Genomic DNA, 19580 nt, shown 5'->3' on the forward strand with positions numbered 1-19580 from the left:
CCACAAGCTGGTTTTGCAACTGGATTTGACTTCTTTCCAGAGAGCAGCAGCCACCCCACCTTGATCCCAAGACCTGACTTAGCAGGGGGAGGCCACCTATGCCACTTCGTAACCAACTGGCACCAAATTACAATGGTCCAATGGGTACTCTCCATAATAACCCACAGTTACTGTCTAAATTTATCAGCTATACCCCTGGACTCCCCACGCAGTTTAGCGTGGAGCAGGGATGATCACACAGCACTTCTCAAGTCAGAGCACTCGACCCTTCTGTCTGCCAGGGCAGCAGAATCGGATCCCCCGACTCAGCAAGGGAAAGGGTTCTACTCCCGCTATTTTCTAATCCCCAAAAAGACCAGCAGCCTCCGGCCTATTCTAGATCTCCGTGCCCTGAACACATTTCTTCATAAAGAACGTTTCACAATGGTATCCCTAGGTACCATGCTCCCCCCTCCTACAGCAGGGGAGATTGGCTCTGCTCTCTGGCCATTCAGGATGCTTATGCCCATATTGCCATCTTCACTCCTCATCGCAAATACCTGCGATTTTGTAGTGGGTCATAGGCACTATCAATACACGGTACTGCCGTTCAGCCTGGCTTCAGCGCTCCGAGTATTCACGAAGTGCCTGGCAGTCGTGGCTGCACAGCTGCACTGCATGGGCATTCACATCTTTCCATAGCACGCGACTGGCTTATAAAAAGTCAGTGCAAAACTTTATTATCACAACTTTCAAAAGTATTTTGGAAATGTGTCCATACAATATAAAATCGCACACACTCTCTCATTCACACCATAAAAACATTAGAATGCACACAAGTGCCAGCATACCAGGCCCCAATGAGCCTATATAATTGTACAATACCTTTTGAATGTAACATGTACTTAAATACCCTGTGGATATATCCACTTACAATCTACATATTTCTGACTCCCACCTCTGTTTTCTACTTGTAATAGACTCGGTATATCAATTTAGCACATTAATAATATATGCTGATAACAACGCTGGACTCTATGTGGAATTCTTATCCTTGGAATGTCCGTTTTCAACTTCACCGCAGATGTAACTTCACGTGGTCTGACCCCAACAAGCGGCCCCTGTTTCACATGTGTTTGCTTCCTCAGGGGGACTGCAACCACTCAAAATCGTTTAAACTCAAAACTTTTCTGCCAGACTGCATAGATGTTCACTATTTCCAACCTTCCTCGGGACATAGATGCTCGACATTCTCAAAGACTACTCTTGTCAGCTCACAGTCGATACCAGGATCGGTTCCATAAAGCTGGTTAATTGTACACCACAGCGATAAGCCGATTAATATGTCAAACATAGTATAATATGACATTCCAAGGATAAGAATTCCACATAGTGTCCAGCGTAGTTATCAGCATATATTATTAATGTGCTAAATTGATATACCGAGTCTATTACAAGTAGAAAACAGAGGTGGGAGTCAGAAATATGTAGATTGTAAGTGGATATATCCACAGGGTATTTAAGTACATGTTACATTCAAAAGGTATTGTACAATTATATAGGCTCATTGGAGCCTGGTATGCTGGCACTTGTGTGCATTCTAATGTTTTTATGGTGTGAATGAGAGAGTGTGTGCGATTTTATATTGTATGGACACATTTCCAAAATACTTTTGAAAGTTGTGATAATAAAGTTTTGCACTTTTCTCTTATTGGTGGTGATGATATATAATATAGAGAAAATAGTTCTCGTTCCCCTGTGAGTGTACCTTATAAAAAGTCAGTCCAGGCAAGGAGCCCTCGATTCCCTCGACCTTACCACAAAACTTCTACAATCATTGGGATTTCTGATCAGCTACTCAAAATCCCACCTGACACCATCTCCCCATCTCTCCTTTATAGGAGCAGATCTAGACACCAAAGTTGCCAAAGGGTTCTTACCCAACGACTGCACAGCCACGCTGTCCAACTTTGCCAGCTTTATCTGCAGTCGACGAACAGCCTCGGCTCATCAATTGCTTACATTTCTCAGCCACATGGCATCAACAGTCCATGTCACCCCAATGGCACATATAGCCATGAGAGTGACACAATGGACTCTAAAATCTCAGTGGCACTAAGCTGCTCAGACGCTTTTGTCCCTTGTCCACATAACGACCCAGCTTAGTCTGTCTCTTGCCGTGTGGATGCACAAGGCCAACTTACAAATAGGTCTTCCCTTCCAGCAACCAGCTCCTCAGGTGACCTTAACCATGGACACCTCCAACCTAGGCTGGGGAGCCCATGTCGAAGGCCTTCAAACCCAAGGGATTTGGACAAAAGCCGAAGCAACTTATCAGATCAACTTCCCTGGAGGAAAGGAGGAGCAGAGGCGATATGATACAGACTTTCAGATACTTGAAAGGTTTTAATGATCCAAAGACAACAACAAACCTTTTCCGTAGGAAAAAAATCAGCAGAACCAGGGGTCACGATTTGAAGCTCCAGGGAGGAAGATTCAGAACCAATGTCAGGAAGTATTTCTTCACGGAGAGGGTGGTGGATGCCTGGAATGCTCTTCCGGAGGATGTGGTGAAGACCAGAACTGTGAAGGACTTCAAAGGGGCGTGGGATAAACACTGTGGATCCATAAAGTCAAGAGGCCGCCAATGAAGAGTGGATGACTCGCCAGAATGATGGCTACTGCCTGGAGACAATACCCTTATTCAATAAACGTACACATGCTTACTGTGACTCCAACATCGTTCTAGCTTCAACAGCAAGAGGAAATGTGGAATAAAGGATTTGCACTCACAAAGAGGGGAGTAGCTGGCTTGTTACGGCGGTTACTACCCCAAACCAAATAAGCCTGATACTTCAATTTCTAGGCATATACAGCATAGTTCTCTGCTTCAACGGCAGGGGAGAAGAAAAACTGATACTACACACATCCAGCAGCGCTCTCTGCTTCAACGGCAGGGGAGAAGAAAAAAGGGTTCACACTCACAAAGCGGGGAGTAGCTGGCTTGTTACGGCGGTTACTACCCCAAACCAAATGTGCCTGATACTTCACTTTCGATGCATATCCAGCATGGCTCTCTGCTTCAACAGCATGGGAGAAGAATAAACTGATACTTCAAGCATATCCAGCATAGCTCCCTGCTTCAACGGCAGGGGAGAAGAAAAACAACCAATAAGGGCTGTATAACATAGTCTGGGTAAAACAAATAAGCATGGGTGTAGCTTGCTTATTGCGGCGGTTACTACCCCTACTACCCCTAACTAATCAAGCTAGATATTTCACTTGGATGCAGCTCCATCACTGCTTTCTACATTAATGGTGGGGGTGTAAGGGAAATAGAACCAAGAGCTAAGAGAAACAGATAAGTATGAGAGAAAAAAATGTGTGAAGCTTGCTGGGCAGACTGGATGGGCCGTTTGGTCTTCTTCTGCCGTCATTTCTATGTTTCTATAGAGCTTCGAGAGATGCATTACGCCCTTTATGCATTCATGGACCTCCTCTCGAACAAGGTAGTCTTGATTCAAAGAGACAACCAAGTTGCAATGTGGTACCTGAACAAACGGGTCATGGGCTCTTACCTGCTCTGCAAAGAGGCAGTGCAGATTTGGGCCTGGGGCCTGTCGCACTCAATACTACTGCGAGCCACTTATCTGGCAGGCACACAGAATACAGTAGTGGACCGCCTCAGTCGAAGTTTCCAGCCCCATGAGTGGTCTCTGGATCCCTCTATTGTGAGCAGAATCTTCCACCGGTGGGGTCAGCCAACCATTGACCTCTTTGCATCCGAACCGAACTGCAAAGTGAAATGCTTTTGCTCCCTACACAGGGACCGAAGGGCACCAACCATGGATGCCTTTGCCTGCCCCCTCAGATTCTGTTAATCAGCAAGACACTCGTGAAGTTACAACAGGACCAAGGCTCAATGATACTCATAGCCCCATATTGGCCACACCAAGTCTGGTTTCCCATACTTCTCGACCTATCTGTCCAGGAACCCTTTCGCCTGGGCACTACGCCCAACCTCATAACACAGAATCACGGCAATTTATGCCACCCGAACCTCCAGACCCTGTCTCTGCCGTCCTGGATGTTGAAAGATTGATATTTAAACCCTTCAATCTTTCTAGTAGCTTCTCTCAAGTCCTTGTAGCTTCACAAAAGCCTTCCATGCGGAAGTCTTACTGCTCTAAGTGGAAGAGGTTTACCTTGTGCACACAAAAAGGCTTTGATCCCTTTTCTTGCCCCACACCGAAACTCTTAGACTATCTCTTGCACCTCTCGGAATCTGCTCTCCAGATATCCTCCATAAGGGTATACCTCAGTGCCATCAAGGAATAGGGGATGCCCCGACATCGGCTCAACCCCTTGTGAGTCGTTTCATGAGAAGCTTGTTACAGCTTAAGCCTCCTCTACGACCACCGGTCGTGGCATGGAACCTCAATGTATTTCTTGCACGGCTCATACGCCCTCCCTTTGAGCCCCTACATTCCTGCAAACTCAGATATCTTACATGGAAAGTAATTTTCCTGGTAGCCATAACATCTGCTCGCAGGGTCAGTGAGTTTCAGACCCTTGTGACCTACTTACCCTACACAAGGTTCCTCCATGACGGGGTGGTTCTCTGCACTCACCCTAAATTCCTTCCTAAGGTGGTAACAGATTTCCACTTAAACCAGTCTATTGTCTTGCCCACTTTTTTTTCCCAAGGCTTCACACTCAAGCGGGTGAGTGAGCTCTGCACACCTTGGACTGTAAGCGTATGCTTGCATTGTACTTAGACTGCACTGCAGTCCACAGGAAGTCCACCCAACTCTTTGTTTCTTTTGACAAAAACAAGCTTGGAGCTGCGGTGGGCAAGCAGACTCTCTCCAACTGGTGGGCAGACTGCATTGTATTCTGCTACCAGCAAGCAGGCCTTCCACTTCAAGGATGAGTGAAGGCACACTAAGTCAGGGCCATGGCAACGTCAGTAGCACACTATTGTTCAGTACCAATTGCCGACATCTGCAGGGCTGCGACGTAGAGTTCTTTCCACACCTTCGCAGCCCACTATGGTCTTGATAAGGCTGGCAGACAAGACTCTGTCTTTGGCCAGTCTGTCCTACAGAATTTATTCCCAGTGTAAAAACCCAACTCATCCTACCTCGACCCGCTGTGAATTTCAGGCTGCCTCCTCATTGCCAACAGCACCCCAGTTGTTGTGCCTGCTGCACATGTTGTGTGCTGCTTCGCCTGCTTCTTATGAGTCAGCCTGTAGCTTGCTATTCACCCATATGTGAGGACTACCATCCTGCTTGGCCTGGGAGAAAGCAGAATTGCTTACCTGTAACAGGTGTTCTCCCAGGACAGCAGGATGTTAGTCCTCACGAATCCTGCCCACCACCCCGTGGAGTTGGGTTCGATACTGTTTTCTTATTTTATTTTTCGCTCGTACTTTTTGCTACAAATGAGACTGAAGGGGGAACCCGTGTGCCCACAGGGTTAGTGGCATGCTGAGCATGCTCACTGTGCCAGTCAAAGTTCTAGAAACTTTGGCAAACGTATTCTGTGACAGGGCTCCATCTTATGATGTCACCCATATGTGAGGACTAACATCCTGCTGTCCTGGGAGAACACCTCTTACAGGTAAGCAACTCTGCTATCCCCACCAATGATGCAGTCTGCAGCCTCCAAAGGATTATATAACTGTTACTTTAGGGTGTTTCCCATGATTTTACAAAGGTTCTCTACTGTTCACAGGTTTTTCAGGGTAACAGACGCCCTGGTCAGGGCTATCAGCGCCAGAATGACTTCTCCAACCCAGGACGACCTGAAAACATGAACCGCTCCAGAACCAACTCCCGCTATGTGTCTGGCAATCGATACCAGGGCTTCCAGACCCGGCCACCTGCGCACAGCAGTGATTATGACCAGCAGCACACCCCGGAGACCAATGGCATTGCTACCTGCTCAGAATCCAACCAGCCTGTCCCCTCAGCACCAGCAGCCCTCCCCCAGCGCAAGCCACGCAGTACCCAGATGGACATGGTGACTACCTGAGAGAATTCCTGACCTACATTCAGCTGGAAAACCGGACTGTAGGAGAGTCATAGCTAGATTATTAACAAAGCGTTTACATTTCTCACTCTTGTGCCACTTTAAACTTTCTGTTTTTCTGTGTTGTCTGTTCTCCCCTTTTTTTTTCTAGCTGATCTGAGTCTGTGTAGCATGTTGTCTTTGGTATGTGCTACTAACACCCTTGCCAACCTGTAGACACATTCATGCTGCCTACAGTTGGTGCTTTGCTTCAGTCAGACACTACCGTTCTCCTTGAGTTTATTTTTAAAACACTCTTGATCTTCTCTGTTCCCACAGAGCCAGCAGGCCACAGCATGAATCCCTTCATGAATGAGGGTTTTACAGCTGCTCGCTCCTGTTCCTGTGGTAGTGTGCCTTCCAACAGCAGCTGCCCCTGGTGGGCTGCAGCAGTGGGACCCACAGGAGTATAAACATTTCTAGAAGTCATTTTCCTCCTTTTACCATTTCTCGATTTTTGACCTTGAGGGTAGAAATAAAGGTCGACAAACAAGTTATAGGTGATACTTTTTTATTGGACTCACTCAGTACATTTTTTTTATACCAGGAGTTATGCTCCTCTTTATCAGCTTGGTGCAAAGCAATCAAAGCATCAGATAAAAAGTATTGCCTGTTACTTGTTTGTTGGCTTATTTCTCTGCATCCAGTAGCCACACTACTTTGTCTTTGAAGGAAAACACTTGGCTATATTGGATGACTGCAGTTAAATGTGACCAGTACAAATGGATTAGAGGTCTCCTGATTCAGGTGGTGTGTATGTGAGTGAGAGAAGCCATCCTTCCATGTATGCTATGTATGGACAATATTCTATAAAAAAAAAAAAAAAATTTGCTGGACAGATTTCATAAGTTGATGAAGCATGAAATGAATTTTCATTTTCTGGTCCCAGCTCTGTTTTAATTAAAGCTGACTTTAATTACCATCCATACATTTTTGCTGAGGGGTGGGCAACTGAAAATTCTATGTATGCTGGCGATGTGCATCTCTACACCTTGTGTTGCTACCACATCAACTACCAGTGCCTCAGCTCTAGAAGCCTGCAATGAAGGGGCAAGAACTCTCCCCTGCTCACTTCTGTGTCAGACTTTTTTGGGTCCTCATAAACTGACGTAACAGCCCTGCAGCGAGGGCCTCTCCTACTGCAGGCTTGAGAGGCAGGGCAGCAGACAGCAAGTTAGCTGCATCATATTTGTCTGCCATCCCCTTTCCCTATGAGCACAAATAGTAATGTGATGCCTCTTCTGGGAGAGGGGCCTCTGGAAGCAAGACTATCTGAATAGGGTTAGTGGTTTTGAGAAAATAAATGATATCCTGAAGGCACTAGAGCCTCTCAATTCTAGAAGTACTTTTTTTTTTTTAGCAGCATTGTTGGAGGGATTTTTATATTTTTTTTTATTTTATGACAAGGACATAGGGCTTCAGCCAGGAAGGTAGGACAGGGTCTATTCATAGATAATTTCCCAATGAGTCAACAGGCACTAGCTCCACAGCTTTGCTGGGCTGGAGGGTTTGTGGTCTATTCTCAATGAAGAGGATTAGTCTTACCCAGTTAGTAACATACAGGATTGCTAAATGACATAGCCACAATCATAATTGCAGAGCTGGGACTAGAACCCATTTGGCTCTTGGTTTAAGCCAGTAGTTCTCCACCTTGTGCTGGTTACACACCTAGCCAATCGGGTTTTCAGGATAGCCATAGTGAATATTCATAAGAGATTTCCATATTTATTGCAGATAACCTAAAAACCAGACTGGTTTAGTGTGCTTGCAGGACAGGGTTGAAAAACACTGCTTTTTCTAAAAGTGCCCACGTGCAAAACTTTTTTGCAAGCTGGAACTATAACAGCATGGTCCTCTACCCCAGAAGTGTTTGCTGTGTGTCTGTCTCTGGATAATTCTCTCTCCTCCATCCCTCTATCCCTCCTGGCTCAGTCCCTTGACGAGCAAATCTGTATGGACCAAAGACTTTGACATTGTGACCTACCTCAGGCAGGAGTGGGTCTGGTCACTGATGTTCTAGGATGTTGAATACTGTCTCCTGTGCCTATAGTTTTGTAAATGGCTACAGGAGACATCCACAATAACAGGGCATCTCATCTCCAAAGATCTATCACCTGGTTCTTGTCCACTCTGCAACTGTTCTTGCTTGCAAAGTTGGGCACACACAAGCATTAGGAGACTAGTTATATTTGTGCTCTGCAGAAGATCACAGATGTACTGAGCATCTGTTTCATCACTTTGTAGAAATACAAAACCAATGTAAATTTGGCTGTCCATCTTCCCTGTATTACACACTGCCTTTGGAGAATTTTCCTATTGTTTCAGGTGACCTGGGCAGGTCTTCAAGGGCTGTGAACATTCATGCTAACAAACATGGAAAGAACATCTTTTCATCTCTTCAGGAGTAGAAAGCACTAGTTGGAGCTAGGCCACACCTAGCTGCTCATTTCATGTAGATCATCATTGGTGAGCAGGGCTGGTCTGGTCTGGTCATGGTTTGACTTGCTAATGTAGAGGTGAAATAATTTTACTTCTAAGCATCTGCCATGACCCTGACTCTGACCCTGAGGATCTCTGGAGAGGTGCTAGCTCACTTTGGGCCCTGGGGCTTGTGCCTCACAGTGGCTCTACAAACTTGCAATATATAAAACATGTACTGGTGGTCTTGTGTGCTGAGGAACATCCAAAAGACAAAGTACATCTGTACAATTTTTATGTTGAGATGTCCCAAGGGTTGTGTAGCACAGAATGGTGAAGGCTCTGGGGTTGCTCCTCCTACGCTAGGACAACTGTAGATAATATCTCAGGGCCTACAAGCTACAGGGCATCTCCTATTTTATGGATAGGATGAAATTATTTTGTAACACTTAATTTCTTAGGAAATTTAGTTAAGTAATAAAGTTTGAGCATTGATGTTTGTGTAATTGAGACAGTAATGAGATGAATAGTTGTGTCTTTCGTATGCTGACAATGTCCTGTTGGGAATAAGTCCTTGATACAGAGAGAAGAGTTCTGCTGTTCTAGACAGCAAATGCATTGCTGAGAACCTTTATGTCAACAAATGTGTTCAGAAAATGTGTGGTAGCAAAAACAGTACTGTCAAGTGTACAGCACTACCTCCTTGTAAGAAGTGAAATATTCTTAGCCTCGATACTGGCAGAGAGAAATATCTTCTCAAGTGGATGGATGGAAGGCCTGAAGGATCAAGACCCAAAATGCCAGGCTTGCATTCAGTAATGCCACAGCCTGATCCTGAATTTTCTCCAGAGGGCTATTGGGTAGAGATGTTCATATTTAAATACAGTAGATGAGCCTGTAATTTAAGGAAAGCACAGGCAATAACTAATTCACAGATTGAAGACACGAGGGCATTCCAAACTGAGTTGAATCCCAGATGAGGTGACAAAATCTTCAGCTGGGATCATCCTTGCCTCAAGTAGCAGTGCTCTTTAGGTGCTAGAAGCAACAGCCTTGGTTGACAAAATCAGCATGGAGCCTCTGAACCAGTCCTTGCATGAGTTTCTGTGGTAACGGAAAGGCCCTGTGTGAGGTGGCAGTGGGGCCACTGCAGGGCCTGTGTGCTTGTACTGGCTCCCAGGACCCATGCTGACTTTCATTACTAATGCTGCTGCCTGCACATCACTGTTGGACTTGGGACCACTGATGAAGGGAAGGATTATCAGGCATGTGCTGTTGGAGATTAGCACAGCTCCTCTTGCCTACCACTGAATCTACCCAATAGAAAAATGTTGCTCCTGCCATCAGTCTGCCCTTTCTTCTCACCAGCTATTATTCACCTTTATCCTGGATCCCAAAGTAAAATGTTGCCACAGGGGGTTAAAAGGGGCAGCTGTCCTGGATGTTACATTGCAAGGGGTATCAACAGGCCACTGCCACCCGTGTTGCAGACAGCTCACAGAGCCAAAAACAAAATACCTGCCTCCCCATTTTACAATTTAGCCTATGTAGGGCCCAAGAGGAGAGGTGGGGGCAGTAAGAGGAGAGTGCAATAGGTGTGTGAGAGCAGAAAGCAAGATAGTGTGGGGGCACTGAGGAGAGCAAGAAGGGAGATGAGAGTGAGGAGAGCAAGAGTGGGGGGGATAAATGAGAGCAATAGAATGTGCAGGGCTGCAATGAGAGGGCAACAGAAGGGGGATGAGAGGAAAGATCAAGAATGTGGAGCTAGTTAACAGCAAGAGTGGAGAAGAGGAAGGAGGGGGATCAAGAGTGTGTGGGGTGGTGGAACTTGGAGGGTTGTGTCCAGTGAGGAGACTGGTGTGCAAGGGAAGGGAGCAAGAATTGGGGAGAGGATTAAATAAGGAAAGATGAGATAAAAGGTGGGGGAAGGAAGAGTGAGGAGAGGTTAGACTCTAGCAAGGAAAAGGTTAGAGAGTACAGGAGAGAAAGAGGAGGAGGAACAGTGAAAGCAGAGCCAGTAGGAAGAGAAAGAAGGAAACAAGCAGAAGGGGACAGAAATAGAAGAAAGTTTAAAATATCCACTGCTGAAGGAAAGAGACAAAAGAAGGAAATAGAAGTGAAACAGAAAAGAATTACATTTACATTGCAGAGAGACAGAAAACAAAAAGGACAAAGACAGCAAATGAGAAAAAAGCCAAGGCAGAGACTCCAGTGTTTGGAAACGTTTAGAGAAAAAAAGCAGTTCTTGGGGGAGGGCAGGGTGCAGAAAAGAGAAAGTCTGCACAGCCTCTTGCTAATCTCAAGATGAGCAGAATTCAAAAGTTCGGAGGTATAGTGAGCTAGGAATACTGAGCAAGGAGGAGTTGGGATAGAGGAGTGTGATAGAAAAAAAAAAGGATAGCAGGAGGAAAGAGGAAGATAATGGAAGGGACCCAGGGGAGGCAGAGGGAGAGAGTAAGAATAATGTTGGCAATGGGTGAGGGAAGAGAGAGAAAGGGGGAGGTAGCTAGCAAGGGGATGCTGGCCAGAGGAAGAGATACTTGCTTAACTTTGTATGCTTTCATTTTATTTCTGTCTAGTATTGCTTTTATTGCTCTTATGTTTATGTGTTTAGTATTGTAGAATGTGTTTTACAATTTATTTTAATTGCATTTTATAATGCTTTTGACAATGAAATGATTATTGGTGTAATGTGGATCACACATATGAGATGAGATAGAAATTAATTAAAAAAAAAATACTGGGGTCAGGAGGAGCTGGGCAGGGGGAAGGAGCACATGAGGGGGATGCTGGCCAACTCATATAATGAAAAGTAGAGTGATGGGGTGCAGTGTAGTTCTGAATATCTGTCCTTGAGTTAGAAAAAGCTGGGCCCGGCTGTGAAAGTGAGATATCTGCTTTTCACCAGTCCCACAAAACCACCCCCATCTCCAAGGATCTATTGAACCCAGGACCAGTGCTTCCATTTGGCAAACTAGACCGTTGCCTACAGTGCTAAAATTCTCATACTACCAACGAAGGTAGCATTGTGCTGGAACCCTGCTGCTGATAGGAAGCACTGTACCTGAGCAGTTGGGAGAAGGAGGTGCATGACTGAAGGTTCACCTAGGGTGCCCAATATTCTTGCACTGGCTCTGCTCGAACCTCTCTGAATTCCCTTAATATCCTAGGGCAGTGGTTCTCAACGCTTTTTTGGCCAGGACACACCTGACAGAATGTTCTCACATGCATGACACACTGAATATGTGACTATATACTCTGCATCTACGGGAACCCCCTCGACCCCCAACAATGGGTCAGAACAGAACTAGGTCATTACCCATACAACTCACCATACAAAAAAGATGTTCTGGTGACATCTCAGTAAAAGCAAAACAAACTCCCTTTACTACTAGGTACTATAGCCTTCCTTATGAAAAGACAGTAATTTACCATTAATACATATCCTATTGAGAAAACACAACAAATAAGATTGATACAAATGCCTATATGCTAATAAAATTTCTCACAGGACAAGCAGGATGGTTGTCCTCACAAATGGGTGACATCGAGGATGGAGCCCAACCACGGAAAACTTCTGTCAAAGTTTCAGGAACTTTGACTGGCCCCTACTGGGCATGCCCAGCACGGCACTAACCCTGCAGCCAGCAGGGGTCTCCCTTCAGTCTTCTTTTTTCCGCATAGCAGTTGCCACGCGGTTAAGGAGCTCTTACCACATTCCTGACAGGAATCTCTTCAACTACTTTCTTGAAAAAATTGCCCCTCAGGGGTCTCCCTTCTTCAATTTTTCCTCCGCGGTACTTCGGTAAGTTTTTGCCGTTGTTTTTGTCGACTACCGTCGAGTTTCACCCTCGAGGCCTGTTGGCAGTCGACCGTCCCGCGGCTAAATATTTGGCCTATGGCCATGGCGTCGGGGTTCCGTCGGTGCCCGGACTGTACGCGTACTATGTCCATCACAGACCCACATAGAGTCTGTGTTTTGTGTTTAGGGAGTGAGCATGATGTCTTAACTTGCACCAAATGTGCCCTAATGACACCAAAAGGTCGCAAGGCCAGAATGGAGAAGATGGGACTCCTTTTCCATGCTCACACTCCGACGCCATCGATTGCATCGACGTCATCGGAACCGGCACCGTCGAAGTCTCATCGTCATCGACAGCCTCCCGGTGACCGCCCACCATCGACATCTTCACGGCCATCGACTCCTGTCCCTTCCCCCGAAGATCGAGGGGATCGGAAAGAGAAACATCGCCATCGACGTCATAAGTCTCGGACCGTCGAGAAATCGAAGTCATCGACCTCGGTACTGTCCGAGCCGCCTTCGAAGAAGTCTCGACCAGAAGTAGTACCGTCCACTCCTGTCTCGCAGACACCGAGGCAACCCTCACCCCTCCGGGGTTTGGGAGCCGCGATTCCACCGGTGACGGTGGTCCCTCCGGCTCAGCCTCCGCCTCCCTCTCCCGTAGAGCCGGGTCTTGTCACCCCAGGTCTCCGGGCAGAACTGGACCGGCTGGTCCAGGAGGCCATCGACAAGGCGATGCTCCGGTTCCAGACTCCTCCAGCACCGACCCCGGCACCGAGAGTGGAACCGGCCACCGACCCGATTCCAGCAGCACTGGCACCGCTGCTTGCTCGGATGGAAGCGCTTACAAGGGCCCTTTCACCGATAATGCCAGGGTCACCGATCTCATCAGGTGGAGAAACACCGTTCCAGATTCCCTCTTCGGGGGTAGTTCCATCGGTGCCTTGTCGTCCCTCGCCACCGATACTCTCCTCGGGGGCAATACGCACATCAGCTCCACCGAAAATTTCGATGTCGGTGCCAAATCCTTCGGTGCCGACACCGGTACCGATGCCGGCACCGATTCCATTGAGAACATTCTCGATGCCCCCGGTAATTCCTTCGAATTTCTCGGAGCCTCAACCGGGGCCTTCAGGTACACAGCCCCCTCATGGTCCTATAGGTCAGCATCCTGATCCTTATGACACCTGGGGTGATGATACCTCTACTGACACCGATGATTTACCTTCACCACCCTCTCCTGTGGAGAGTAGAAAGCGTTCCCCTCCTGAGGACCTCTCTTTCATAAATTTTGTGAAGGAAATGTCGGAGTTGGTCCCTTTTCAGCTTCAATCTGAACAAGATGACAGGCACCAGATGATGGAGTTGCTCCAATTCTTGGATGCCCCCAAAGTCATCACCTCTATTCCAATTCATCAGGTTTTTCTGGACCTTCTAAAAAAGAATTGGGAATCCCCTGGATCTGTTGCTCCAGTAAATAAAAAAGCTGACTCTACCTATCTCGTACAGTCAGCACCTGGCTTTCAGAAACCACAATTAGATCATCACTCTGTTGTGGTAGAATCAGCTCAAAAGAAAGCTAAATGAATAAAGCCACATTCTTCCATACCTCTTACTAAGGAAAATAAATTCCTAGATAGTATAGGTAGGAAAGTATACCAAGGAGCTATGCTGATTTCCAGAATAGCTTCTTATCAATTATATATGACCCAATACAATAGGGTCATCTTGAAAAAAAATGCAGGAGTACTCAGATGCCTTGCCAGAGCAGTTCCAACCTCAGCTTCCATCCCTACTAAATAAAGGGTTTGAAGCTGGGAAGCATGAAATAAGAACTGCTTATGACATCTTTGATACTTCCACTAGACTTTCTGCTACTGCCATCTCTGCCAGACGCTGGGCTTGGCTTAAGTCTTCTGACCTTCACCCGGAAGTTCAGGACAGGCTCTCTGATTTGCCCTGTCTACGGGATAATTTATTTGGTGAGCAAATTCAGCAAATAGTTGCTGAACTAAAAGATCATCATGAGACACTTAAACAGCTCTCATCTATTCCTTCTGACTTGCCTTCTAAACAACCATTTAAGAAGGACTCCAAAAAGTCATTCTTCCGTCCACGGAAGTATTATCCCCCACTAGCCAAGTCTAAGCCTGCGAGGCCTTACCATAGAGCTCAGCTTCGCCAGTCTCGAAAACAAAAGCCCGCAGCAGCTCCACAACCTGGCCCTGCATCGGGTTTTTGACTTTCAATTAGAGAGCAGATGCCACATCCCTCTTCCAACCATACCAGTAGGAGGTTGGTTAGGTCATTTTCTACAAAAATGGCACCATATCACCACAGATCAATGGGTGATAGCGAGAATTGCACAGGGTTACCACCTCAACTTCCTGTCTCTCCCTTCGGACTCCCCACCCCGGCAGGCGTGGAGACTCACCGATCACTCTGTTCTTCTAGAGCAGGAAGTATCCCTTCTCCTCCAGTCAAACGCTATAGAACCCGTTCCTCTCTCACAACAAGGACTAGGGTTCTATTCCAGGTACTTTCTGATCCCAAAAAAGTCAGGAGGACTTCGGCCAATCCTGGACCTACGGGCCCTCAACAAGTACCTTTACAAAGAGAAGTTCAAGATGGTAACCTTGGGCTCGCTTCTCCCTCTGCTGCAAAGAGGGGACTGGCTCTGCTCTCTAGACCTAAAGGACGCCTATACTTACATTGCGATAACTCAATCTCATCACAAATACCTCCGTTTTTTAGTAGGCCGAAATCACTACCAATACCGAGTGCTACCTTTCGGCCTGGCATCCGCACCACGGGTCTTCACCAAATGCCTCATGGTGGTTGCAGCGTTCCTCAGGAAGGAAGGTGTCCACGTCTACCCCTACCTGGACGATTGGCTAATCAGGGCCCCAACCCAGCAAATCGCTCGGTCCTCCCTGACCCTGACAATTCAAACTCTACTTTCTCTAGGGTTTCTTGTCAATTACGAGAAATCCTATTTAGTCCCATCTCAAACCTTATCCTTCATTGGGGCAGACTTGGACACCTTACAGGCCAAAGCCTTCCTTCCTCATCAACAAGTTCAAATTCTTGTGTCCGTAGCTTGCCAGTTGCAGTCTCAACGCACAGCAACAGCTCGCCAATTCCTCATTCTACTGGGACACATGGCCTCCTCAGTTTATGTAACTCCCATGGCCCGCCTGGCCATGAGAGTCATGCAATGGACTCTGAGATTGCAATGGGCCCAAGCTGTTCAGCCTCTGTCCTCCATTGTTCGCATCACCAATGCACTCCGTCTGTCTCTTGCCTGGTGGACAAATCAATCCAACCTCCTACAGGGCTTGCCTTTTCTTCCACCAGACCCTCAGATAATCCTCACCACCGACGCTTCCAACATCGGTTGGGGAGCCCATGTAAACAATTTACAAACTCAAGGGTTCTGGTCACCAGAGGAAGCCAAACTCCAGATAAATTTCCTGGAACTGAGAGCAATCCGATATGCTCTCAAGACCTTTCAAGATTGCCTATCGAACCACACAATCTTAATTCAGACGGACAACCAGGTGGCCATGTGGTACATAAACAAACAGGGAGGCACAGGCTCCTTCCTTCTGTGTCAGGAAGCTGCGCAGATTTGGGCAGAAGCCCTCTCCCACTCCATGTACCTCAGGGCCACCTACTTACCGGGAGCAGACAATGTATTGGCAGACCAGCTGAGCCGCGTCTTCCAACCACACGAGTGGTCACTCGACCCCTTGGTAGCGACCTCTCTGTTTCACAAATGGGGTTATCCCCATATAGACCTCTTTGCGTCCCCTCAGAACCACAAAGTGGACAATTATTGCTCTCTCATTCGGAGCCAGCACTCTCGGCCGAGGGATGCATTCTCCCTCACGTGGACAACCGGTCTGCTTTATGCATTCCCTCCACTTCCTCTTCTGTCGAAGACTCTCGTGAAGCTACGTCAGGACAGGGGAACTATGATCCTGATAGCACCGCACTGGCCACGCCAAGTGTGGTTTCCCATACTTCAGGATCTCTCCATCCGCAGGCACATTCCTCTGGGAAAGGACCCGCATCTGATCACTCAAAACGACGGATACCTCCTCCATCCCAACCTCCAAGCCTTGTCCCTGACGGCATGGATGTTGAAAGGTTAATCCTTCAGCCATTTAACCTTTCGGATTCAGTTTCTCGTGTCCTGATCGCTTCACGAAAGCCTTCCACAAGAAAATCTTATTCTTACAAATGGAAAAGGTATACATCATGGCGCACTTCGCAGTCCCTTGATCCCCTTTCCTGTCCAATTTCTAAATTCTTGGACTATCTCTGGCATCTATCAGAATCAGGTCTAAAGACCTCTTCCATTAGAATGCATGTCAGTGCGGTAGCCGCCTTCCATAAAGGTATCGGGGGTGTCCCTATTTCAGTACAACCCCTTGTAACACGCTTTCTTAAAGGCTTGCTCCATTTGAAGCCACCTTTACGCCCTCCGGCCCCTTCTTGGGACCTTAATCTGGTTCTTGGTCGCCTTATGAAACTTCCTTTCGAACCTCTTCACTCCTGTGACCTAAAATATCTCACATGGAAAGTGTTATTCCTTTTGGCTATCACTTCAGCTCGCAGGGTTAGTGAATTACAGGCCCTAGTTACCTATCCGCCTTACACTAAACTCCTGCAGGACCGGGTGGTACTCCGCACTCACCCTAAATTCTTACCTAAGGTAGTTTCGGAGTTTCATATTAATCAATCCATTATACTACCTATCTTTTTTCCCAGGCCCCACTCCAACTCCGGGGAACAGACTCTGCATACCCTTGACTGTAAACGTGCTCTAGCTTTCTATCTAGACCGTACAGTTGCCCACAGGAAGAGCACTCAATTATTTGTCTCTTTCCATCCTAACAAGTTAGGGCAACCTGTGGGTAAGCAGGCTCTTTCCTCCTGGTTGGCGGACTGCATCTCATTCTGCTATCAGCAAGCTGGCATTCCTTTCCAAGACCGTGTCAAAGCACACTCTGTGAGGGCCATGGCGACTTCAGTAGCACACCTTCGATCGGTGCCGCTTCCTGACATCTGCAAGGCTGCCACCTGGAGTTCCCTCCATACATTTGCAGCCCATTATTGCTTGGACAAAGCTGGAAGACAGGATTCCATCTTCGGCCAGTCTGTCTTGCGTAACCTTTTTCCAGCATGATGTACCAACACCTTTCCACCTCCCGGTAGGGTGCGGATGCCCTCTACCAAATTTCACCCCATTTGTTGTGCCTGTTGCACGCCGTTGGGTACATTTGGTGCAGGTTCGGACATCCTCAGCTCGGTACTCACCCATTTGTGAGGACAACCATCCTGCTTGTCCTGTGAGAAAGCAAATGTTGCTTACCTGATGTAACAGGTGTTCTCACAGGACAGCAGGATGTTAGTCCTCACGAAACCCGCCCGCCACCCCGCGATGTTGGGTTAGTTTTTATTTTTCGGCACTGCCTGTAGCTTTGAAACAAGACTGAAGGGAGACCCCTGCTGGCTGCAGGGTTAGTGCCGTGCTGGGCATGCCAGGTAGGGGCCAGTCAAAGTTCCTGAAACTTTGACAGAAGTTTTCCGTGGTTGGGCTCCATCCTCGATGTCACCCATTTGTGAGGACTAACATCCTGCTGTCCTGTGAGAACACCTGTTACATCAGGTAAGCAACATTTGCTATCTCACCTTGGTCACACACAAAGCCGATCTTCATCAAGGACAGAAAGACCACAAATTATAAATATGGAGTCAGAAACTGGAATGGAAAACCAAAAAAGCCACTCTGCATGCAGTGCAAACATGGAGAAATGGAAACAAATATAGCACCTAGCAGACTCTCAGGATCTGCAATAATGCACACAAACTAATCTGCACAAAGTTACACCTGCATTATGGCATGCACTCCAACAGTAACAACCCTATCTATGAAAAGGTAACACTACAAATATTAAACCAGGCCCTAAACACCAGTATACTTCCGATTAGGAAAACAGAATAAGTCAAGCTGCTATAGAACCCCATGCAGAAATAATTGTAAAACTAATAAATGTTTCAAAACAGCTGATGAACAGAATAACATCCAACAATTAAAAACTCATAAAAATTATTTAAAAATTGTCCAAATACCAATTAAATATTTAAAAACAGACAGATTATATAATACCCAATAATTAAAATGGCAGTCAATCAAGAAGAATAAACTTAAAAAGACACCTTTACTTGCCATCTCCAGCAACTCTCCTACTCCTTTCTCTTGCAGGCCAAAAGAACACACCAGAAGCAGCAGCGGCTGCTGAAGCTCTATCATCACGATCCTCTTCTTAGGGCCCACAACCAGTTACACACACATACCCCAAATTAGACCCCATGACCAGTCTCGCACCCATTTACACCCACACACACCAGCACGCACCCACTCATACCAGCCCTCATCCAGGCACCCACACACACCAGCTCTCACCCAAGCTCCCATTCACATCCACACACACTAGTCCTCACCAAGTCACCCATTCATACCCATACACACCAGCCCTCACCCAGGCACCCATTCACACCCACACCCAGGCTCCCATTCTCACAGGCATGCAACAGGCCTCACCGCAAAACCTCTTCTTCCTTCGCTGCAGGGATGGGCTACAGTTCCAACACGGCTTTACTCCAGCAGGACTTCTTTTTCACCACCATAGGGATGGGCTCCCGTGGCAGCCTTGCTTGGCCAGGGTCAGGCTTCCTCTTTGCCACCACAGGGATGGGATCCCGTGGCGGCCTTGATTCATCGGGGTTGGGTTTCCTCTTCACCGCCATGGGGATGAGCTCCCATGGCGGCCTTGCTTCGACACTGCCACTCCTCCCAACCCCCCATCCCTGGCCTATGCTATGTCCCTTCTTCCTGCCTCACCAGCCAATCAGAAGCTTCCTCCCTTCTTCCTACTCCCACTGGCAGGAAGAATGGAGGAGGCTTGCCATTGGCCCATGGGGGCAGGGAACAGAGAAGCACAACCGGGGCAGTGGGACACCGGGAGCCGCGACACACCAGTTGAGAATCGCTGTCCTAGGGTGTATCTCATCTGATCCTATGGCTTTGTCCACTTTTTCTAGTTACACAGAAGCACTACCCAACTAGCATTAGGTACCTTTTCCAACAAAGTAGTACATTTAAATCAAAACTCTGTATAATAAAACCTGGTTTCTATCTGTCCGTCAAACTCCCATCAACTCTGCCCCTTGAGTTACCGATGTACATAGGGAAGGGACATGTTTATGGTAATGATTGGTCTGCTGGTCTTTCTAG

The 19580-nt window shown here is 47.1% G+C and overlaps 1 protein-coding gene across 2 annotated transcripts in view; it reads left to right on the forward strand.

Annotated features, from left to right (window-relative positions):
• Positions 1-8967, forward strand: part of SPATS2 (spermatogenesis associated serine rich 2) — a 114546-nt gene extending 105579 nt beyond the window's left edge. For both annotated transcript variants that reach the window (XM_029594678.1, XM_029594679.1), the window contains one exon: positions 5719-8967. In XM_029594678.1, coding sequence (XP_029450538.1) covers positions 5719-6018 — 300 coding nt within the window. In that variant the 3' untranslated portion in view covers positions 6019-8967. The remainder of the gene's footprint in view (positions 1-5718) is intronic.
• Positions 8968-19580: the final 10613 nt, after the last annotated feature.

This window comes from Rhinatrema bivittatum, chromosome 3 (assembly GCF_901001135.1).
Source record: "Rhinatrema bivittatum chromosome 3, aRhiBiv1.1, whole genome shotgun sequence".
Lineage (NCBI taxonomy): Eukaryota > Metazoa > Chordata > Amphibia > Gymnophiona > Rhinatrematidae > Rhinatrema > Rhinatrema bivittatum.